This window comes from Hylobates moloch, unplaced genomic scaffold (assembly GCF_009828535.3).
Source record: "Hylobates moloch isolate HMO894 unplaced genomic scaffold, HMol_V3 SCAFFOLD_2, whole genome shotgun sequence".
Classification (NCBI taxonomy): Eukaryota; Metazoa; Chordata; class Mammalia; order Primates; family Hylobatidae; genus Hylobates; species Hylobates moloch.
Genome location: NW_026652277.1, coordinates 11781207 through 11805446, shown reverse-complemented (window position 1 = coordinate 11805446; position 24240 = coordinate 11781207). Strand labels below are relative to the sequence as shown.

The window sequence follows — 24240 nt, the reverse complement described above, 5'->3', positions numbered from 1 at the left end:
CACCTCGGCCTCCCAAAGAGCTGGGATTACAGGCCAGAACTCCCGAAGTGCTGGGATTACACCTGGCCAGAACAATAAAACTTTATTCAGTCATACACACAAGAACTGTACAAGGGGCCAGGCACAGTGGCTCATGTCTGTAATCACAGCAATTTGGGAGGCCAAGGCAGGCAGATCATCTGAAGTCAGGAGTTCAAGACCAGCCTGGCCAACATGGCAAAACCCTGTCTCTACTAAAAACACAAAATTAGCCAGGCGTGGTGGCACGCACCTGTTATCCCAGCTACTTGGGAGGATGAGGCAGGAGAAACACCTGAACTCTGGAGGCAGAGGTTGCAGTGAGCCGAGACTGCATCACTGCCCTCCAGCCTGGGCGACAGAGCACGACTCCGTTTCACACACACACAAAAAAACCTATACGAGGCCCAGTACCTGCCCCCGGAATGCAGAAGCTCCATTCTAGCAGCTTCTCCTTGTGCCAATCTGAAGTCTCCTGTGTACAGGACAGTTCCATTATTGCCCTGAAATAAAAACCTGAAAAAGAAATATATCCCAGTGACTTCTGAGTCTCATATAAAATCCCAATAAAGCAAATACATGTGAGATGCCTAGTAAATGCTTCCTGCAAACACATCCATTATAATACAATGGTAATGGAATCCCACAGTACTTAGAACCACACCAGGCACTTAGCTGTTACCTCTTCCCTCGGGTAGAAGATAACAGAATGGAGATGCTACCAAGTTTGTAATAGATGTTCCCTGTGGTATGTTAGCACTTTCACTTATATGTTGAGATCATTCTTGCTCATAGAGAAATACACGTGATGATAAAATACAAAGTTACTGGGGAAACAGCTGCTGAAGACTTCCATTTATTTTATTTATTTTTATTTTGAGACAAAAGTCTTGCTCTGTCCCCCAAGCTGGAATGCAGTGGCACAATCTTGGCTCACTGCAACCTCCGCCTCCTGGTATCAAGCAATTCTCTGCCTCAGCCTCCCCAGTAGCTGGGACTACAAGGGGTGTGCCACCACACCCGGCTAATGTTTATACTTTTTGTAAAGACAGGTTTCACCATATTGGCCAGGCTGGTCTTGAACTCCTGGCCTCAACTGATGCACCTGCCTGGGCCTCCCAAAGTGCTGGGATTACAGGTGTGAGCCACCACACCTGGCCATGAAGACTTCCATTTTATAAGAAATGTTTCAAATCTGATCTTCACCTCGGTCCCCCTATAGGTCAATTTGGGAACAAATGTGTTTTAAATGACTAGAAAAATAATCAAATCTCCCTCTATGTATTCTTTCTTTCTTTTTTTTAAAAAAAAAAAAAAAAAACTCACTGCAGCCTCCAACTCCCAAGCAATCCTCCCACCTCAGCCTCCCAAAGCACTGGGATTACAGACATGTGCCACTGCACCCAGCCCCTATTAATTGTAGACCCTAAAAATTTATTTCTACAAATACAATATGTATTTACATATAATAAAATGACAAAATAAATGACCCCCTTACATAACTGATCCCGGGCAGTGACCAGCTGGTAAGAGAGTCACCACAATCTCTTCCTTCTAAAAAGAAAATAAAGAAAAAATGGTAATGGAAAGCAGTTATCATTAGGACCTAGCTCAACAAAGCCCTCCTTCATAGAACACATTTATGTACCTTTTAACAATGTGCCTTTTCTCCCAATTTCCTCACTCTCCAAATCCTAGAAACAAGTGGAATCCTTGTCCACTCAACAAACAGAGTTCCCATGGGACTGAGCAATTTCACCACTAGTTATAGAACCAAGATAAGTGAAAACCGATGGCCACACAAAAACATGCGCCTGACTGTTCACAGCAGCATTCTTCATACTAGCCAAAAGGTGGAACCAGTTCAAATGTCTATCAACTGATGAATGAATCAGGAAAATGTGGTCTAACCATACAATGAAATATTCTTTGGCCATAAAAAGAACTGACACATACTACAACACAGATAACCCTTGAAAACATCCTCAGTGAAAGAAGCCAGATATGAAATGAACACATGTTGTATGATTCCACTCATATGAAATACCCAGAATAGGTGAACCCATGGAGACAGAGAGTCCAATACAGTAGTGGTTGCCAGGGGGTTGGGGAAGGAGAGAATAGGGAGGGATTGCAATCAGTACAGGCTTTCTCCCTTGGGGTGCTGAAAATATTCTGAAATTCATTGTGGTGATGGATACACAAGTCTGTGACTTTGCCTTCTATCACAATAAAGCTATTTAAAAATTTTTTTTTTTTTTTTTGAGACGGAGTCTCACTCTGTCACCCAGGCTGGAGTACAGTGGCGTGATCTTGGCTCACTGCAACCTCCGCCTCCTGGGTTCAAGCAATTCTCCTGCCTCAGCCTCCCCAGTAGCTGGGATTACAGGTGCCTGCCATCAAGCCTGGCTAATTTTTTGTATTTTTAGTAGAGACGGGGTTTCACCATGTTCGCCAGGCTAGTCTTGAACTCTTGACCTCAAGTGATACGTCCGCCTTGGCCTCCCAAAGTGCTGGGATTACAGGTGAGAGCCACCACGCCCGCCCACTATTTAACAATTTTTAAAGACTCAGCCACGTGCGGTGGCTCACACCTGTAATTCCAGCACTTTGGGAGGCTGAGGTGAGCAAATCCCTTGAGGTCAGGAGTTTCAGACCAGTCTGGCCAACATGGTGAAACTCTGTCCCTACTAAAAATACAAAAATTAGCTGGGCATGATGGTGGGCACCTGTAATCCCAGCTACTCAGGAGGCTGAGGCAAGAGAATCGCTTGAACCCAGGAGATGGAGGTTGCAGTGAGCCAAGATCGCCCTACTGCACTCCAGCCTGGGTGACAAAGTGAGGCTCAGTCTCAAAAAAAAAAAAGGTTAAAGCCTGGACGAGGCCTGGTCCCGATTCACGCTGCACATCATAGTGTTTGGCAAGGGCAAGACCTGCAGGCACCACTGCCTCTCCAGCCATCAGTAAGTGGGGAGAGCTCTGCACACACCAGGTCAATGCTCAGCGACAGTGACTCCTCACGGAAGTCTCCATTCATTCTGGAGGACCCTTTCAAATGGGTCTCCCCCTGGTTGGAGCTGCATAAACAAAGCACAGAAGTCATGGCACACATGAAGAAACATAAAAAATCAGAGTGGAGGCAAGACTGCTCAAAAGTCGGCCTGCTGTCAGCCCTCAGCTTAGGGAATGCCTTTCACCAATATCCCTGATTGTGACAAGGCCACAAACCAATCACAGTATTCCCCGGAAAAGCAGTCTGCAGAGTCCAGGATGGCATTTACAAAGGTTCACCTGTCCTTTTTTTTTTTCTTTTTAATCCTCACTAAACTGGCTCTGTAGTCCTCCCTCAGGATAATTCGATGGGAAGAATACCTCACCTTCAACTGTCTGATCTCCAAAGAAGAAACATCTGAAAATGTCAGTTTCTGTTCAGATCACATTCAAACAACACAACACACCCTCAAAGTTAAACCTGGCAAAGCAGTGTGCTGTAATCAAGCTACAAAACCAGTATTAACCAAAATAGGAAAATACCTACCAGCTGTAAGGTTAAAAAAAAAAAAAAAAGTGGGGGGGAGTATGTCTATAGTCCTACTTACTAAAACCACACATTCACAAAAGTACTGCTTCAAAGTTTAATGATGAAAAATAAATTTTTTCCACTTGGCAGTGCCCCTTTTCTGAATAAGGATTCAGAATAAAAGTACAATATCCATGAATTACCTGCAAAAATATGAATCACCATTTTAAATTCCGAACATTATAGAACTCAGTAAATGTGACAATAACATCATGTAGTAATATCAACACCAGGGTTCCCATCATTAGCATGTAATAAGGAACAGATGTGACAAAAAATAAGCCATGCCCAATCCTTTACAACATGGGAAATAAATACATCACTATTAAGGACTGAATGTTCATGTTCCTTCCCAAAATTCCTATGTTGAAATCCTAACCCCCAAAGTGGTTTTATTAGGAGGCCTTTGGGAGGTGATTAGTTGTTGGGCCTAGAAGCGTTGTGAGTGACATCAGTGCCTTTATAAAAGATGCCCAGGGGAGCCTGTTTGCCCCTTTACTATGGGAGGACACAGGGAAAAGACAGCATCTAAGAACCAGGAAGTGGCCAGGCACAGTGACTCACGCCTGTCACCCCACCACTTTGGGAGGCCAAGGCAGGAGGATCACTTGAGGTCAGGAGTTCAAGACGAGTCTGAACAACATGGTGAAACCCCCTCTCTACTAAAAATACAATAATTAGCTGGGCTCTGGTCGTGGTGGCAGGCGCCTGTAATCCCAGCCACTAGAGAGGCTAAGGCAGGAGAATCACTTGAACCCAGGAGATGGAGGTTGCAGTGAGCCAAGATCACATCACTGCATTCCAGCCTGGGTGACAGAGTGAGACTCCGTCTCAAAAAAAAAAAAGAACCAGGAAGTGGGCCCTCGCCAGACTGAAATCTGCTGGTAACTGGATCTTGGATTTCCAGTCTCTAGAACCCTAAGCGACAAGTGTCTATCGTATAAGCCACTCACTCTATGGTAGTTTTGTGAGTCCGGCCCAAATGGACTTACACAATCACAAAGGGATTTTTTTTGCCCCTAAAGCCCCACTCAACTACTAGATTTTTATTTATGGTTAAATGAGCATTCAAAATCAAAGAGAAAGATTGAGGGTATAGCTGAGGAGTAGAGCATCTGACTACAAAATCAAAGAGAAAGATAAACAATCATTTTAGCACTACATTTTAAAAAAATCAATATTTAATATTTAGTTACCTCTCCTGATGCTTCATCCACTAAAGATATCTGGGTAGGAGTCTCGATTTCAATAGGTATCTATAAAAATAAAATAAGAGACCAAGTATATACCAGTTTTTCATGGCTTTACATGCCTTTGCCCTCTGAAACACAGAACGGGGCAAAGAGAAGTTTCAGACTCTCTATAAACAATTCCAATTACATTGTAATAAATATTTTAACAGAAAAAAGTGTAAAACAAAATTAATACCTGTCTTGAGGCAGATTTGGCAATACGGAGTAAATGCCTTGTAAATGCATATAATCCTCTCACAATGCTGTTTCCATAAATTCATTTTTCCTCCTTCATCTCCCCATCCCTACCACTCCCATTCCTCTCTCTCTCTCTGAATTTTGAGTCTTTGTAAAAACGTAGTCATGTGTCCTAAGTTTTGTGCCTCAGAACACAGTCTGGATGGGTCCGTGACATGGATGCTTCATACACTGGTTCTTTTTATTTTTTCTCAGACGGATTCTCACTCTGTCACCCAGGCTGGAGCGCAGTGGTGTGGTATCGGCTCACCGCAACCACCGCCTCCTGGGTTCACGCGATTCTCCTGCCTCAGCCTCCCAAGTAGCTGGGATGACAGGCGCCCGCTACTACGCAAGGATTTTTTTGTATTTTTAGTAGAGACAGGGTTTTGCTATGTTGGCCAGGCTGGTCTCGAACTCCTGACCTCAGGATCACCCACCTCGGCTTTCCAAAGTGCTGGGATTACAGGTGTGAGCCACCACACCCAGCCTCATGCACTAGTTCTAAGTGCTGCCAAACGCTCCCTGGTACATTTCCCCCTGCCATCAGAACACAGACTAGCCCATGAGAGGCATTCAGTAAGTAAATGATGAATAGATCAATGTGATTTTTCACCTTTTTAGTCCACTAATGTCCTAAAACTTATAGTGTCTAAGGTTTGGGTGTTAAAATATTTTTGCATTTCTGGAATAAAACATCTTATTCATGATGTACTATTTAACACTGCTAGATTCAGTTACTGTCTTTATGAGGATTCTTACATTTTCATGTATGAAATGGCTTTTTCCCCCTTTATTATTTTTGAGATAGGGTCTCGCTCTGTTGCCCAGGCTGGGGCGCAGTGGTGCGATCTCAGCTTGCTGCAACCTCTGCCTCCCGGGTTCAAGCAATTCTCCTGCCTCATCCTCCTGAGCAGCTGGGACTACAGGCGCCCACCACCATGCCTGGCTAATGTTTTGTAGTAGAGATGGGGTTTCGCCTTATTGGCCAGACTGGTCTCAAACTCCTGACCTCGGGTGATCCCTCTGCCTCAGCCTCCCAAAGTGCTGGGATTACACGTGTGAGCCACTGCACCCAGCCTCTTTTCTAATATATCTATTTAATGCTATCAATTCCCCTTCAAGGACAAATTTAGCTATGTTCCACACATTCTGACATGCCACGTTTCCATTGTCCATCAGCTCCTTTATTTATTCTTTTTTTTTTTTTTTTTTTTTTTTTTTTAGCTCTCGCTGTGTTAGCCAGCCTGGAGTGCAGTGGCATAATCACAGCTTGCTATAGCCTCAAACTTCGGGGCTCAAAGTGATTTTTCTGCCTCAACCTTCCGAGTGGCTGGGACTACAGGTACACGCTGCTATACCAGGCTAATTTTTAAGTTTTTTTTGTAGACATGGGGTTTTGCAGTATTGCCCAGGCTGGTTTCGAACTCCTGGACTCATACAATTGTCCCACCTTGGCCTCCCGAAGTGCTAGGACTACACATGTGAGCCCCCAAGCCTAGCCATATCAGTTCTACATATTGTATGTTTTCTTTATTGTACAATTTCCTTTTTAACCAAAGAGTCAGTTATTGGACGCATTTAGTTTCCACGTATGTGGGAAGATTTTAGCTGTCCCTTTGTTTCTGATCTCCAACATCGCTGCCTTCTTTCATAACACAGTACACGGTTAGTTTTTGTAAATGTCATGAGCAGCCCCCAAAATACTATTTTCTTCCTTGGGTTTCAAGTCCTGTTTATTAGTCCACATTTACACATTTTCTGCATCTTGTTTCCTGCCTCCTTCCTCTTTCAGCAACTGGGAGGGGCGTGTTAAGCTCTTCAGTGACAATTGTTGATTTCCTATTTCTCGCCCTGATTCTGCGGTGGCCTTGCTTGTACTATGTCAACTCATCTAAGCTGGAACTATTTCCTAGACCCCCTTTCCATGTTGTTGCCCACAGTAAACATTCGGAAGGCAGATGTGGACTAGCAGGCTTTTTTTAATGCTCTGAAGGGCACCAGAAATGGTAACAGCTCATGAACACTGTTGACCTTCTGGCTTAACTCAGAGACTGGGGCAGGGCCGCAGCAACACTCGCTTGTGCTGGGTGCCTGTGTGCAGCTCCTCCGAGTCCTGGGGCAGGTGCATGTGCCTCAGAGCCAAAGCGGGAGACCAGCACTATTGAGGCCAGAGGAAGTGAGAGACAGAAGTGGGTTTCGGTCTGTCCCGCTGGGCTCTAGTGGGCCATTCTGCCTTCCAGTTTGTCTCTGTTCCCCTCCGCTTCTCTTCCAGCTTTCCTTCCTGACTGCTGGCCAGGCTGACCTGTAGCAACTTCAAGCTGAATGCCAGAGACAACAGGAACAGCCCTGCTGTTGTGACTGCTCTGCAGAGGGAGGACAAATCCCCTTCCCAGTCAAAGGTCAGATGTTGAGGCGGATGATACGATGCACACCAACACACGTGAGCACACACATGACAGAGAATGAGAAGAAAACTTCAGTCACATCACAGGACTTTCGGGGAAGGCAGTGCAGTCCCTGAGCTGGGGACAGAAGTGTTTCCTGTGGCTTGAGAGAGAGTAGTAGGACCAGGTAGCCCCAGTTTCCACTGTGGTGCAGGGTGAGCCTGGACATGCCTGGTTTGAACTACACCTCAGTGCTAAGGCAGGCATGGCCTTTTTGTCAGCTTGCCCAAATGTGGGCAGGACGGAGGCACTGGCTGTAAGCAACTTAAGAGCAAACAGAGGCCCCGCACAGTGGCTCACACCTGTAATCCCAGCACTTTGGGTGGCTGAGGCAGGAGGATCACCTGAGGTCAGAAGTTCAAGACCAGCCTCACCAACATGGCAAAACCCCATCTCTACTAAAAAAAATATAAAAATTTGCCAGGTGTGGTGGTTCAGGCCCGTAATCCCGGCTACTCGGGAGGCAGAGGCAGGGAGAATTGCTTGAACCCATTAGGCAGAGGTTGCAGTGAGCTGAGATCACACCATTGTACTCCAGCCTGTGTGACAGAGTGAGACTATCTCAAAAAAAAAAAAAAAAAAAAAAAAAAGTTAACAGACTGTTCGTGACACTGGGACAAACTGCTCTGCCAGCTCCCACAATGATTTAAGACCTAATCCACATAATGAACTCGCATTCTGTTAACTCACAGTGGTTCTCCTCAGATCAAGCACTGGGTGACGGGTTCTCGCAGTTTCTACTTCAGTTGGACGCTACTTTGTCAATCGCACATACGTCCGTATGACCCATGGTTCCTTTTTGCAGTAACACCCTCTTCAAACCTTATCTTTCTTTGCCTTCCAGTCTACTTTCTGATATTAAAAACTGCCACTCTGACATTGTTGCCTTCTAATTGGTTAGTAACTTTTTCCCTTTTTCTTCCCCCCAAATTTCAAATTTCAACCTGTATTTATCCTTCTGTTTTATCTATGTCTCTTGTAGACTAATACTGATGAATTTGTCTAATTTTTTTGTTTTTGTAGATGGAGTCTCGCTCTGTCGCCCAGGCTGGAGTGCAGTGGCATGATCTCGGCTCATTGCAACCTCCGCCTCCCAGGTTAAAGCGATTCTCCTGCCTCAGCATCCCAAGGAGCTGGGATTATAGGCACCGCCGCCACCATGCCCAGTTTTTTGTATTTTTAGTAGACATGGGGTTTCGCCCTGTTGGCCAGGCTGGTCTCCAACTGACCTCAGGTGATCCGCCTGCCTCGGCCTCCCCAAGTGCTGGGATTACAAGCGTGAGCCACTGGGCCCAGCCAAATTTGTCTAATTTTTTTAACTTAAACTGAGAATTTGTCTTTTGATCAAAGGTAGAATTAAATCCTTTCCTATATATAGTAATCACTGTTATAATAGGACTTTTTTTTGCCTTCTTTGCATTTTCTATGCACCAGACTTTTTTCTCCCCTTGACTTCCCTTGACTACTTGGACAGATGCATTTTATTCTGCCAGACCGAAAGTTACCCATTCTATCTGTATTCTTCTAGCTGTCATCTCTTCCTTATGATAGCCTGTAATTTATGTTTATTTTTCTTACTGTATCCCACAATTTAAATAAAAGGATTTAGCAATTATGTTAATGAACACTTTACACTCTAAAATATTAAAATGTGGCCAGATGGGGTGGCTCACACCTGTAATTCCAACACTTTGGGAGTGGATCCAAGTGGACCCACGTGGAACCAAGTGGGTGGAACCAAGGTGGGTGGATCACCTGAAGTCAGGAGTTTGAGACCTGCCTGACCAACACGGTGAAACCCCCTCCCTACTAAAAACACAAATACTAGCCGGGTATGGTGGCGGGATTCTGTAATCTCAGCTACTTGGGAGGCTGAGGCAGGAGAATCGCTTGAACCCAGGAGGCGGAGGTTGCAGTGAGCTGAGTTTGAGCTACTGTACTCCAGCCTTGGCAACAGAATGAGACTCCATCTCAAAAACAAACAAACAAAAGAAAACAAAAAATAGAAAATATTAAAATGCGGCCGGGCACGGTGGCTCACGCTTGTAATCCCAGCACTTTGGGAGGCCGAGGTGGGCGGATCACGAGGTCAGGAGATCGAGACCACGGTGAAACCCCGTCTCTACTAAAAATACAAAAAATTAGCCGGGCGTGGTGGCGGGCGCCTATAGTCCCAGCTACTCGGAGAGGCTGAGGCAGGAGAATGGCGTGAACCCGGGAGGCAGAGCTTGCGGTGAGCCGAGATTGCGCCACTGCACTCCAGCCTGGGCGACAGAGCGAGACTCCGTCTCAAAAAAAAAAAAAAAAAAAGAAAATATATTAAAATGCATCTTAGCAAGAGGGTCAATGAGATTAAACAAACAAAATTAAAGACCTAGATCTCACTCTTGAGGAACAAGGAAAACGTATCAACCACCACCAAATGTTGACTTCTGCCATATTGTTCAATGCCAACAGACTTAATTTTTTTTTTTTTTTTTTTTAGATGGAGTCCCACTCTATTGCCCAGGCTGGAGGGCAGTGGCATGATCGCAGCTCAATGCAACCATTGCTTCCTGGGTTCAAGCAATTATCTTGCCTCAGCCTCCCAAGTAGCTGGGACTACAGGTGTGTGCCACCACACCTGGCCAAATTTTGTATTTTTAGTAGAGACAGGGTTTCACCATGTTGGCCAGGCTGGTCATGAACTCCTGACCTCAAGTGGTCCCCCCGCCAAGGCCTCCCAAAGTGCTGGGATTACAGGTGTGAGCCACCATGTCCGGCCAGAGACTCAATATTCTAATTAATGTGGGTAACTGTAGTATGTGACAAACTGAGGCAATGTTTTTGTCAATCTACCTCTAAAAATACTTCCCACTTAAAAAAAAATTAAGTTATTAAAAAAATGAAACTTACAATTCGTTTCTTCCAAAATCTGTATTTCGGGCTCGTTAACAACAACTCCTTAGTCACAGGTGAACAGTATAGATAAACCTTCAAGCTGAAAGGAAAAAAGAAAAAAACTTTCAGTACAATCCAAAATGAGCCATCTTGGTGACTAAGAAATCTATTTCATCATACATCTAATAACTTCATTTGAGACCGACATGGTGAAACCCCATCCCTACTAAAAACACAAATACTAGCCGGGCATGGTTATGAAATCTATTTCATCATACATCTAATAATTCAGAAACTACGCTGGCACAAAATCTGTTAGAGTCACTCCCCACATACCTACGCGCACCATTTCAGTGCCATCAAGAGCACAAGGTGGGGGTGGAAACACGGTGTCCCTGGACCTCCTCCAACAGCGGTCCCTCACCATTGTTACTCGGAAATACACGCTTGTATGTGATCAGGTGTGTCTGGAAAGATACCGCCACACGTTACGCTACCTCTGGAAAAGGTGTGTTGGGAACAGAAACTTCTGCTTTTTTACTGTATAAGTCTATTTTTTTTTTTTTTTTTTTGAGACAGAGTCTTGCTCTGTCACCCAGGCTGGAGTGCAATGGCGTGATCTCGGCTCACTGCAAACTCCACTTTCCAGGTTCAAGCGATTCTCCTGCCTCAGCCTCCCGAGTAGCTGGGATTACAGGCGCTCACCATGATGCCGGACTAATTTTTTATTTTTGTAGAGATGGAGTTTGACCACGTTGGCCAGGCTGGTCTCGAACTCCTGACCTCGGGTGATCCACCCACCTCGGCCTCCCAAAGTGATGGGATTACAGGCGAGAGCCACTGCGCCCAGCCTATTCTTTTTTTTTTTTTAATGAACAGAAATTAATTTCACCATAAACTTTTTTTTTCTGTTTTTTTGAGACGGAGTCTTGATCTGTCACTCAGGCTGGAGTGCAGTGGCGCGATCTCGGCTCACTGCAACCTTCCGCCTCCGGGGTTCAAGCGATTCTCCTGCCTTAGCCTCCTGAGTAGCTGGGACTACATGTGCACCACCACGCCCAGCTAACTTTTTGTATTTTTAATAGAAACGGGGTTTCACCGTGTTGGCCAGGCTGGTCTCAATATCCTGACCTCAACTGATCCACCCACCTCAGCCTCCCAAAGTGATGGGATTACAGGCATGAGCCACCACGCCCAGCCCATAATAAACTTTTAAAATTTAACTCTATAATTTAGAGGTTAGGAATATAGTCTACAGTAGATTGTATTTTCCAAAGATGGCCACACAATGATATACACCATCCATACATGCTCTCCCTACAAAACAGATATTAAAATTCCTCCACTGACTGGCGGGGTCTATGTTCCCTCCCCTTGAACCTGGGCAGCTTTCTGTAATTACCTTCACCATGGAATGTGGTGGAAGTAATTGCATGGCTTTTGAGGTTAGATCTCTAGGCAGTATAACTTCCTTCTAGCTCTCTCTTAGGACATACGCTTTTTAACCCTGAGTCTCCATTTAACAGGTCTGGCTATCCTGATGGACTCATGCTGAAGAGATTTTTTTTTTAGGGGTAGGGGAGCTCACTGTCACCCAGGCTGGAATGCAAGCTATCCTCCCATCTCAGCAGCCTGAGCACCTGGGACTACAGCACATGCCACCACACCTGGCTAATTTTTCATATTTTCTGTAGAGACGAGGTCTCCCTATGTTGCCCAGGTTGTTTTCAAACTCCTAGGCTCAGGTCATCCTCCCACCTCAGCTTCCCAAAGTGCTGGGATTATAAGCCTAAGCCACCACGCCTGGCCTAAAGAGACTTTTAGAGATAGAGATGCCTCACGCCTCTAATCCCAGCACTTTGGGAGGCCAAGGCAGGTAGATCACTTGAAGTCAGGAGTTTGAGACCAGCCTGACCAACATGGTGAAACCCCATCTCTACTAAAAAATACGAAAATTAGTTGGGCTTAGTGGCACGTGCCTGTAGTCGTAGCTGCTTGGAAGGCTGAGCTGGGAGAATTGCTTGAACCCGGGAGGCAGAGACTGCAGTGAGCCAACATCACGCCGCTGCACTCCCGCCTGGGCAACAGTTAGACTCTGTTTCGAAAAACAAAAAAAGACATGCCAAATGGTTCTAGCCCCTAGCTGTGTGAGTTTTCCCAGCCCACATATCAGACATGGAAGAGGGAGTCTTCAGATCTTATGGGGCTGACATTATCTGAAGACTCTGCTCACTGATGTTTGATACCTGAGCTGGGAAACCATTCCCACTCTACCCTGTCAATCCTTGACCCACAGAAACTGAGCAATAAGACACGATCAGTGTTAAGTCACTCCATTTTGAAGTAATTTGTTACACAGCAGCAGATGACTGACACACAGGCTCTACAATCAGACAGACCTGGCTGGAATCCTGGTCCTGCCACTTACTGGCTGTGTGACACTGGGCAACTAATTTAACCTCTCTGGTTCCTCAGTTTCCTCATCTGTAAAATAGAAATAATAGTAGTATCTATTCAAAAGGTTATCAAGAAGCTCTAATGAAAATGTCAGGTACAAGAGGGCAGAGCCTTGCATCTGTGTGGCTCACTAATACGTTCTCCACCTCCAGTACAATGCCCGACACATCAAAGGCGACCAAAAAAAATTATTGAGGCCAGGAGTGGTGGCTCATGCCTGTAATCCCAACACTTTGGGAGGCTGAGGCAGGCAGATCACTTGAGGTCAGGAGTTCAAGACCAGCCTGGCCAACATGGTAAAAACCCTCTCTACCAAAAATACAAAAAGTAGCTGGGCGTGGTGGTGGGCGCCTATAATCCCAGCTACTCGGGTGGCTGAGGCAAAACAATCACTCGAACCTGTGAGGCGGAAGTTGCAGGGAGCTGAGATCATGCCACTGCACTTCAGCCTGGGCGACAGAGCAAGACCCTGTCAGAAAAGTCAATAAGTAAATACAAATAAAATAATAAAAAATTATTGGCCAGGTGCAAAGGCTCATGCCTTTAAGCCCAGGGCTTCGGGAGGCCAAGATGGGAGGATCACTTGAAGCCAGGAGTTTACAACCAGAAAAAAAAAAAAAAAAAAAAAAAAAAAAAAAAAAAAAAAAATTGTTGAACTAAGAAATACACAGTGCCCAGATACAGTTAAGTATTCAATAAATATTAGCTATCATTATCAAGAAGACAGACTATTGCTATCAATTAGCAGAGAAGCCTGACATCCACTGGCCCTTTTCAAATATGTATCTTGAGAAGTGGGAATTTAGATGTAGGCAATAGCTGCAAGAAAAGCATCTAATAGTTCAGCTTTAAGAAAAAATCCAGTATTACATGATCCTTTACAATGGAACAGCCATTCTCTCTCATATACTCTTACAGAAATAACATGGAGTGAGTTATTGCTATACCTAGCAGCACAGATAAATCACACAAATACAAAGTTAAGTAAAGTAAAACAAATATAAAAGGGTATATTTGGGGCCTGGTGCCAGTGGCTCACATCTATAATGCCAGCCCTTCGGAAGACTGAGGCAGGAGGATTACCTGAGGCCAGGAGTTTGAGACCAGCCTGGGCGACATAGCAAAACTCCATCTCTGTTTTTTTTGTTGCTTTTTTTTTTTTTTTTTTTAAAGAGTGTATTTGGTAGGATTCTATATATATATATATATGTCAAGTTCACAAATAGCCAAAGCTAACCCATGATGACAAAAGTCAGAATAGAAGTTACCTTTGGGAAGAGGCAATTAGTTGGGAGGTAGGAGGGGTCTGGGATATTGGTACTGTCCTATTTCTTAATCTGAGTGATGTGTTCATTTTATAAATGACTATATGCTTGGATGTATGTACTTTTCTGTACAGTTGTTATCTCTCAATTAAAATGTTTGCTTAAAAACACACACACACAAGTAGCAAAATAAATTACCTGCACTCCAACCTTCTTTTCAAGGTAGGGGCTCTTAATCCTTTCATGTGATCTAAAAACAAAAGAACAAAAACTCATAAATATGTTTTTTCCAGACGATTCCTTAGCCCAAGGGAAACAATCGTCCTCTTTTTCAGCTTCAAGACAAAACCCATGAGGTGTGCTTTTATAAGAACTGATTCACATGGGCTAAGAGCTCTTTCTTCTGCAAGTGAAGAATCCTTCTCAGAAAAGGACAGGCTGCCCATTTCTGAGCCATCCAAGTCCATTTAAAAGGAGAGTGATTCCGTGCATCATAGGCCAGAGTTTACTTCACTCTGGGCAGCCACAGAAGAATGAGAACTGCTTCTAGCCCTCCACTCTTACTTCACTTCAATCCAACCATCCTTCGAGCCACGCTCTATGTGACCCATTCACTTCCTGCTACTTGAATCCGTCTATCTAGAAATTCAAGTTCATGTCCATGGAGTCTGCTAGGAAATCGCTCAGGTTCAGAGTAAGTTTTGTCATCTTCTCAGCCTACTGTGATGGATTGAAAGGGGAATATTACTATCCACAAAGACTTGCTCCACAGCCCTCCACATTGACACAGAAAACAGAAAGGTAGCAATTAGACCGAGTACTACATTAAGTACATCATGCATTCCAATATATTCTTAATCTTTAGCAAGTAAAGGCCTAGACAACAATGATCAAACAGCTCTAAATTGTTTAGCTAAACCAGTTGGACATGGTGGCTCATGCCTGTAATCCCAACACTTTGGGAGGCCGAGGCAGGCGGATCACCTGAGGTCAGAAGTTCAAGATCAACCTCGCCAACATGGTCAAACCCCATCTCTACTAAAAATACAAAAATTAGCCACGCATAGTAGCACACACCTATAATCCCAGCTACTCGGGTGGCTGAGGCAGGAGAAATCACTTGAACATGGGAGGTAGAGGTTGCAGTGAGCCAAGACCTTATCACTGCACTTCAGCCTGGGCGACAGAGTGAGACTTCTTCTCAAAAACAAACAGCTGGGCGCGGTGGCTCATGCCTGTAACCCCAGCACTTTGGGAGACCAAGGCAGGTGGATCACCTGAGATCGAGAGTTCGAGACCAGCCTGACCAATACGGAGATACCCCGTCTCCACTAAAAACACAAAATTAGCTGGGCGTGGTGGCGCATGACTGTAATCCCAGCTACTTGGGAGGCTGACATAGGAGAATCACTTGAACCCAGAAGGCAGAGGTTGCGGTGAGCTGAGATTGCACCATTGCACTCCAGCCTGGGCAACGAGAGTGAAACTCCATCTCAAAAATAAATAAATAACCAAAAAAAAAAAAAAAACCAAGAACAATAAATTGTTTAGCTAAACCAAACCAATTCTAATTACCACAAGCACCACCACACACACACACAGGAGCACACCCTCAATTTATATGTGGGCATCATTAGACCCAATGAAAGCAGAGCAGTCACCACATGTCACTTGGCAGCCCTTGATTGTATATATGCCTCCGGGAGAGTCCACCTGTCTCCCAGTGGGTAAATTCCCTCAAGGGATACCTGGTCCAGTCTTTTAGGGCCTATGGGTATATTCCTGGGCAGGACTCTCCGTAATTGGAGTTTTCAAAGAGTTTGCGCCATGGCAAAGAGGAAGCTGAACCCAGACTCTGCATCCTGCTTCCACACTGACTAAGCAGGCAGCACCCTGCAGGGTGCATCATGGTCCCCCATCCTCACCACCCTAAGGCCCCTTCCAACTGGTAGTCAGAAGAACTGGATGGGTTTGCTTTGTGCTGCTGGAACTGCACCCAGTTCTGCTTTTCCAGGGAGATTTTCCTTTTCCTTGGCAACCATCGTAAATTGCCCCCTCGAGGGGATTTCCCCAACCCTGGGCTACTATCTCAAGTCTCGGGGGTCCTCTCATCTTCCAGAACTTACTGATGATACTTAGTAAAGCCCACCCTGCACACAGCATTGGCTTCCAGATGGCCCACAAATAAGCATCAGGTGGGTCCATAGCCTACTCTGAATTATATCAAAATGTGATGTGCGGCTGAGTGTGGTAACTCACACCTGTCGTCCCAGCACTTTGGGAAGCTGAGGTGAGTGGATCACCTGCACCCAGGAGTTCGATACCAGCCTGGGCAACATGGGGAAATCCTGTCTCTCTATAAACAATTGAAAAATTAGCCAGGCATGATGGTGCATGCCTGTAATCCCAGCTACTTAGGTGGGAGTACTTGCTGAGGTGAGAGGACTGGTTGAGTCCAGGAGGTGAAGGCTGCAGTGAGCCGAGATCGCACCACTGCACTCCAGCCTGGGCGACAGAGTGAAACCCTGTCCCAAAAAAAAAAAAAAAAAAAAAAAAAGTGATGTGGATGGGTTTCCATGCATTTTTTCTAGCAAGAGAGTTCACACAGTTTCTCATGTTTGAGCTGCTATCACAAGATACTGTAGATACCATAGTTGGCCTTCACACCAACCCCCTAAGGAAAGGTAGTGTTTTGGTTGCCTTCAACACCAAAAAGGTTTTCCTCACAGTTCAGGAAGCTGGGAAGATCAAGATGCGGGGCGATTTGGTTTCTGGGGAGAGCACTTTTCCTAACTTACAGACAGCCGCCTTCTCACTATGCACTCACATGGCTTTCCTAGGCCCCGCATGAGGACAGAGCGCCCTCTCTCTTCCTTCTCTTGTAAGGGCACTAATCCTGTCAGAGTAGGACACCACGGTATGACCCCACTTAAACTTATTTTCCTCCTAAAAGCCCCAGCCCCAAATACAGTCACTTTGGGGGTTAGGGCTTCAACATATGAATTTTGTGGAGATAGTCCATATCATAATCAAAGACGCCTGTGTCCCAAAAAGGTTAAAAGCCAACAGAAGGCAACGTGAGAAACCTCCAAAAGCAGAAGCTGAGTTTTCACCCTTGATGAGTTTATGTCCTGGTTGACTAAGCAGATCCACATGTGGTCAGAGAACAGAAAAAGTTGTTATAGACTATTCAACAGTAGGGAAGAGTCCATTTCTGGCTTAATGCACAAACTTATGGTGATTTCAAATTCCTTTAGATGAATTATTTCTCCAAACTCAGTCGTCCTAAACACGAAGTGCAAGTTTCGGAAGTATACTTTAATCCTGGCTAACCCATTTTGAGTTCAGAGACTCCAGTGCAACTCTACACAAAAAGTAAAAATAGGCATATCCTCGTCCAGCAGTGGATTCTCAATGAAAAACAAAACCAGGAATGTGTCAGGTGCAGCGGCTCACACCTGTAATCCTAACACTTTGGGAGGCTAAGGTGGGTGGATCTACCTGAGGCCAGGAGTTCGAGACCAGCCTGGCCAACATGGTGAAACACCATCTCTACTAAAAATACAAAAATTAGCTGGGTGTGGTAGTGCGTGCCTGTAACTCCAGCTACTTGGGAGGCTGAGGCACGAGAATCGCTTGAACCCAGGAGGCGGAGGTTGCAGTGAGCGGAGATCACGCCACTGCACTCCAGCCTGGTGACGGAGACTCCATCTCAAAATAATAATACAAATACAAAAATTAGCTGGGCATGGTGGCTCACTCCTGTAGTCCCAACTACTTGAGCAGAGAGCATGTACCACACTGTACTCCAGCCTGGGCGAAAAAGGGAGACCCTGTCTCCAAAAAAATAAAAAGAAGAAGACGCTCAAAGAGGTGCACGATGCTAATATGGCAACGCACGAGAAGAGGTCCAGATTTTCCTCATTAAAGAGAAATCACTGGTGGCTTTGCGGAAAAAAAGCAGAGACATTTCCCAGAAGCAGTAACTTCAACAATTTATAGTCCAAGTGATTGATACCACACACAAAACAACATAGCTGGCCTTCACACCAACCCTGTGAGGAAAGGCTGTGTTTGGATACCTGTAATTTACTTTAAAACACTTTCCCACTGCGCATGTACAGATAGGTTACACTGACTGACTCCACAGGGTAGTGGGAGCTTCCTGCTCCAGCACGCTGCAAGGCCACACAGCAGGAGGCAGCAACTCCAGTGATTCCGTTTATCATTTTCTCCAATTAACACTAATGGCTGGGCGAATTAGCATAATGAGCATTTAAACTGTTTTCGCTGGTAAAAGTTAGTGACTTTTTAGCACAATAGAAGTGAAAATGAACAATGGTTGTCAAGTTAGCGGTATTTAAACTCTGGAAATTAGCTCCAATCTCTGCTTGGAGCATCAGCGACACTCTAAACTTAATCCCTAAATCGGCTCAGCTGTGAAAGGATCCAGCTGTGAAATCATAGTAGCTTTTCTGGTTGCCTGATACCATCTAGAAGGGAAACATCCCTCCATCCTAAACTAGAACGAAGCTTTCATATTGGATACGGATAGAACATCCAAAGGCCAGGGAGCTTGCACTTCGTGGAGCTCTTAGGCGGGTTGTTTCACAGTTGTGTGTGTGTCTGAGTCTCCTGCTTGCTGACCAATGTTTGAGGGTGTGGTCAAATGGATCTGAAACTTGTTTTCTTCATACATGGTAGCGAGACTCTGAGGAAGTACTAACCCTCGCCAATCTCTGATCATCGGCCACTAGCAAAGCTACCAAGAGAACCTACTAGCAGTGCTTGACCAAGCCGGCCTGGGGCGCAACTGGCAGGCGCCGTTACGCCGCGTTGACCAGATCCGAAAATAGATGAAGCCTTTGAGAGGCTGAAGAGCCCGACTGGGACAAGGTGTGTGCTGGCCGCCCCCTGGCTGGCCTCCCACAGGCTGCAGCTCCTTGCTCCGGGGCTGGCCCCCTCCTGTCCTCTCTCCAGCCCCCAGCGCCCCGGGAGCGAGCGACGCGCAGCCCTCACTCACCTTTGTGGCAGTGGGACAGGAAGTAGGCGCGGGCCCTCAGGTTCTCCCTGTCGAAGCGGTCTATGGAGATAGTTGGATACTCGGCCATCTGCCCCTCGAAGGAACTCATAGCGCCGCCGATCCCAGCGTCCTGACCCCAAAACCGCAGCTGAAGCCAAGGCCAGCCCTGACCGCGCCGCCACTTCCGGGAAGCCGCGCGCCGCCTCGCCATTGGGCGGCCGAACGCAGCCACGTCCAATCAGAGGAGTCCGGAGACCGGGGGCAAAGTCAAGGAGCATCCGGTCGGGTTCTAGGCGCCAGCTGCCTGGGTTTAAATCACCCGCGCTGCGCTGCACGTGGTGGGCCCTGAGCCCTGCCCGGTGCAAGGCTCATTCCCGCCAAACAAACACAAGTGTTGCTCTGGTAAGGCGTTGCCCATGTCTGTGCAGGTGCAGTCGCGGGAAGGGAAATCGAAACTCCCAGAGCAGGTGGCCCCAGCCGACGAGGTGAGTGGGCTGCGGAGCTGCGCTTAGAAATCATTCTTCGTTCCGCTTCCTGCTTGTCTCCTGCTAGCCTGAAACCCAAGCTCAGTTCCCCGCCCTCTCTCTTCTGTTCCAGATTTCTAACCTTCTGGGATAACTGTGAGGATTGTATGAGAAAGTTTGCATCTGACTCATGGTAGATTCAGTAACTATTAATTCTCTCTTCCATTTATATAATCTACAAACTGAATAAGTCATCTCTGCGTGATCCTGGGGCAAATAAGATCCCAATAATGTCTTCGCTGCTGGTCTCTCCCCTGGGCCCCCACCTTTTTGAGCTATACTTTTAGGAAGTTAGAATGATGTATTAAAAAAAAAAAAAAGATGGGAGGAAAGGTCTAAAATTTTTTAACAACCAAAGCAACTTTATAAAAAGGTTAAACCTTTTATTGTATTTCATTTATTGTATTACAATAAACCAAATAATCACCATGACATTTATTGTGCTCCTTCCTATCAAATCTCCTTAGTATAATTAAACACAAACAACCCAGAACACTTTTGCTTTATTTTATTTATTTATTGAGTTGGGGTCTAGTTCCATCGCCCAGGCTGGAGTGCAGTGGCGTGATTTCGGCTCACTGCAACCTCCGCCTCCCGGGTTCAGGCGATTCTCCTGCCTCAGCCTCCAGAGTAGCTGGGACTACAGGCACGCGCCACCAGGCCTGGCTCATTTTTGTATTTTTAGCAGAGACGGGGTTTCACCACGTTGACCAGGCTGGTCTCGAGCTCCTGGCCGCATGCGATCCACTCACCTCGGCCTCCCAAAGTGCTGGGTGAGCCATTGTACCCGGCTTTCCAGGCCTCCATAACACTTGAAGTCCCGCTTTGTGCACAGCACGGTGACAAACCTTCGGGTAGCATTCAATCCATCTGGGGACAACATGTTTGCAGAATATGGCAAATAAATGCTTCCACAGAGACGCAAGGTAACGTGAGAATAAATCCAGGAACAAAGATTTCTGACCAGGGAAATCAGGAATCAGAATGCCATCCCAGCCCAGCGCAGTGGCTCATGCCTGTAATCCCAGCACTTTGGAGGGCTGAGGCAGGTGATCACCTGAGGTCAGGAGTTCAAGACCAGCCTGGACAACATGGTGAAACCCCATCTCTACTAAAAATACAAAAATCGGCCAGGCATGGCGGCACATTGTAATTCCAGCTACTCGGGAGGCCGAGGCAGGAGAATCACTTGAACCTGGGAGGCGGAGGTTGCAGTGAGCCTAGATCACGCCAGTTCACTTCAGCCTGGGCAACAGAGAGAGACTCTGTCTCAAAAAAACAACACAACACAAAACAGAATGACATCCCTAGTGAATGTCAGCTTGTTCCTGTAGTCATGATACTCAGAGTTCTATTCAAATACAGATTTCCATTAAATCTTGAGGAGGGGGAGGAGGGGTGACCTGGAAAGGTATACACAACATAATCACTAATTGAGGTAAAATATCCTGCTAGTATACTACTGGCAACACCTTTGATGGTTTGTCTTAGAACACATGGGAACAACTGCCCTGGCAGGGTTATGGAGACCTAACAACAAATTCTGCTGTGAGTCTAGTGTCCGAAGAATCTCATGCTGGACCTCCAGGAAAGGCAGGTCAAGATAATGCTTGTGATCTTACTTATTTGCTCACTTATTGATCTCCTCCTCTTTCCACAATGGATACAGTACAAACAAAGGGAAATAGAGTCAGGACAAAGAGAAAGACAGGATAGAAAATAGGCAAGATAGGTAAGCATAGCCCAGACCAAACCTAGCGAATCAGAAACTCCGGGAGAGTGGGGCCTGGCAGTTTGCAGCTTAACACACTTTCTAGGTAATTCTGATGGATCCTAAAGTTTGAGAACCACTGGATTATATCTAAAGAACATTCAGGGCCAGTGTGGTGGCTCATGCCTGTAATCCCAACAGTTTGGGAGGCCGACGCAGGTGGATCACCCGAGGTCAGGAGTTTGAGACCAGCCTGACCAACATGGGGAAACCCCATCTCTACTAAAAATAAAAAAAAAAAATAGACAGGCATGGTGGCAGGGGCCTGTAATCCCAGCTACTCGGGAGGCTGAGGCAGGAGAATCGCTTGTACCCAGGATGTGGAAATTGCGGTGAGCCGAAATTGCACCATTGCACTCTAGCCTGGGCAACAAGAGCAAAACTCCATCTCAAAAGCAAAACAAAACAAAACAAAAAAACACAACACTCAGGAAGTCTGGGGCAGGAATTCAGGTAGGAAGCTGCCGCAATACTGCAGGAAATGTGATGGTGAAGCTTAATTCGTTCAGCAAATGTATTCATTCACTGACCATCTACTGTGTATCCGACACTGTTCTAGACACTAAAGTTACAGTAGTGAGCAAAGTAGACAAAAAATGTGGCCCATCCTGGTGGCTCCTGCCTGTAATCTCAGCACTTTGGGAGGCCAAGGCAGGTGGATCACCTGAGGCCAGGAGTTCAAGACCAACATGACAAAACCCCAGCTCTACTAAAGATGCAAAAAAAATTAGCCAGGTGTGGTGGTACACCTTCAATAACAGCTACTTGGGAACTGAGGCACAAGAATCACTTGAACCCGGAGGCAGAGGTTGCAGTGAGCCAAGGTGGTGCCACTGCACTCCAGCCTGGACGACAAAAGAGACCCTGTCTCAAAAAAATAAAAATAAAAAAGCAGACAAAAATCCCTGCGGACGTGAGAGTGTACATTCTAATGGAAGTAATTACTGTCTACCATTTATGTAGTTCCAGATGTTATCAGTGTTTTATACTTATTATTTCATCCTCACATCCTACCTGCCCATCAGATAGGTACACTTTCTGTCCTCATTTGCCAGTTGAGGATACGGAGGTTAAGTAGCTTGTCCAGGATCATGTTACTAGTAAGTAGAGCTCAGATTTAAATCGAAGAAGGCCACCACACTTTTAGATACTGTGCTCTCTGACCACACACTGCTAGCCACCATGCCATGCTGCCTCCACAGCATTGGAGGGGCAGTGATGAAATATACTGATTCAAAATATATCCCTTTAGCACCTACTATGTGCTAGGTACTGTTAGGCCAGTGTGGCTGCAGCAGAATGATCTGGGGCTACACAGGAAGGAGGGAGGGTGTTGTGAGCAAATCTTACAGGGCTTTGCTCACCACGTATAGCCTCTGGTTTTCACTCTCCATAAGATGGGAAGCCACTGCAGGGTTGTGAGCAGAGGACTGACATAATTTGACTTAGGTTTTTTTGTTTTGTTTTGTTTTGTTTGAGACGGAGTCTCCCTCTATGCCCAGGCTGGAGTGCAGTGACGCAATCTCGGCTCACTGCCACCTCCACCTCCTGGGTTCAAGCGATTCTCCTGCCTCAGCCTCCCAAGTAGCTGGGACTACAGGTGCACGCCACCACACCCAGCTAGTTCTTTTGTATTTTTAGTAGAGATGGGGTTTCCCCATATTGGCCAGGCTGGTCTCGAACTCCTGACCTCGTGATCCGCCCACCTCAGCCTCCCAAAGTGCTGGGATTACAGGCCTGAGCCACCGCGCCCGGCCTTGACTTAGGTTTTAAACAGATTGCGTTGACTGTTGTGTTGACAACAGACTATAGAGGGGGCACAGAGAGCTGTTGGGACGGTTGTAATTACCAGAAAAGAGAAAAATTATGATGGCTTGAGTAGAAGCTATAAAGCCAGCAGGTTGCACTGATGGACATGGAAAGAGAGGGCTCTAGGCCTCATCTACTAAAAGACATGAAGAAGGAGCAGGGTTTTTGCTTTTGTTTTGGCAGGGAGGTGTTTGGGGAGGTTGTTTTGTACAACCAAGTGGATGTTGAATATACATTGATATACAAATATAAAGTTCAGAGAAAGACCGGGCTGAAGAGAGAAATTTGGGAGTTGTAAGTAAATAGTTTTTTGTTTTGTTTTTAGTTTTACTAAGTATTGCCTTTGTTTTAGTATGACTCATTTATTTAGAAGTTTATATAATTTAATTTGTAATATGGCTTGTGTTTTTGTTTTGTTTTGGGCAGGTGCCCGAGGCCCTTGTCATCTTCACTGACTCCAGCTCATGGCTTGTATTTAACAACTAGCTCAAAAAAATTCCTAAAAATTTAATTACTGAGTCTCCAGAGCTCTAATGAGCTGGCTCCAGCACACAGTTGGTCCTTTCTTTCATTCAACAATTTTACAAGTCCTGATGGCTCTACGTTCAAAACATGTATCTTGGCCGGGCGCGGTGGCTCACGCCTGTAATCCCAGCACTTTGGGAGGCCGAGGCGGGTGGATCACGAGGTCAGGAGATGGAGATCATCCTGGCTAACACGGTGAAACCCCGTCTCTACTAAAAATACAAAAAATTAGCCAGGCGTGGTGGCGGCTCCTGTAGTCCCAGCTACTCAGGAGGTTGAGGCAGGAGAATGGCGTGAACCCGGGAGGCGGAGCTTGCAGTGAGCCGAGATCGCGCCACTGCACTCCAGCCTGGGTGACAGAGCGAGACTCCGTCTCAAAAGAAAAAAACAAACAAAAACAGAAAAAAACGTATATCTTTTTTTTTGTTTTAATATATGAGGAATTTATTCTTTTTTTTTTTTTTTTTTTTT

At 45.8% G+C, this 24240-nt stretch overlaps 1 protein-coding gene across 3 annotated transcripts in view; it reads right to left on the bottom strand.

The window, feature by feature from the left end:
- The window catches only part of DCLRE1C (DNA cross-link repair 1C), a 59227-nt gene extending 39893 nt beyond the window's left edge, over positions 1-19334 (bottom strand). The window contains exons 1-6 of one of the 3 annotated variants that reach the window (XM_032156300.2): positions 19141-19334; positions 14316-14367; positions 10411-10495; positions 4796-4855; positions 1517-1572; positions 433-534 (exon numbers count right to left, since the gene is read on the bottom strand). In XM_032156300.2, the coding sequence (XP_032012191.1) occupies positions 433-534; positions 1517-1572; positions 4796-4855; positions 10411-10495; positions 14316-14367; positions 19141-19249 (464 nt within the window). In that variant the 5' untranslated portion in view covers positions 19250-19334. The remainder of the gene's footprint in view (positions 1-432; positions 535-1516; positions 1573-4795; positions 4856-10410; positions 10496-14315; positions 14368-19140) is intronic. The other 2 variants (XM_032156630.3, XM_032156551.2) reach the window with 2 other exon arrangements.
- Between the last annotated feature and the right edge of the window lie 4906 nt (positions 19335-24240).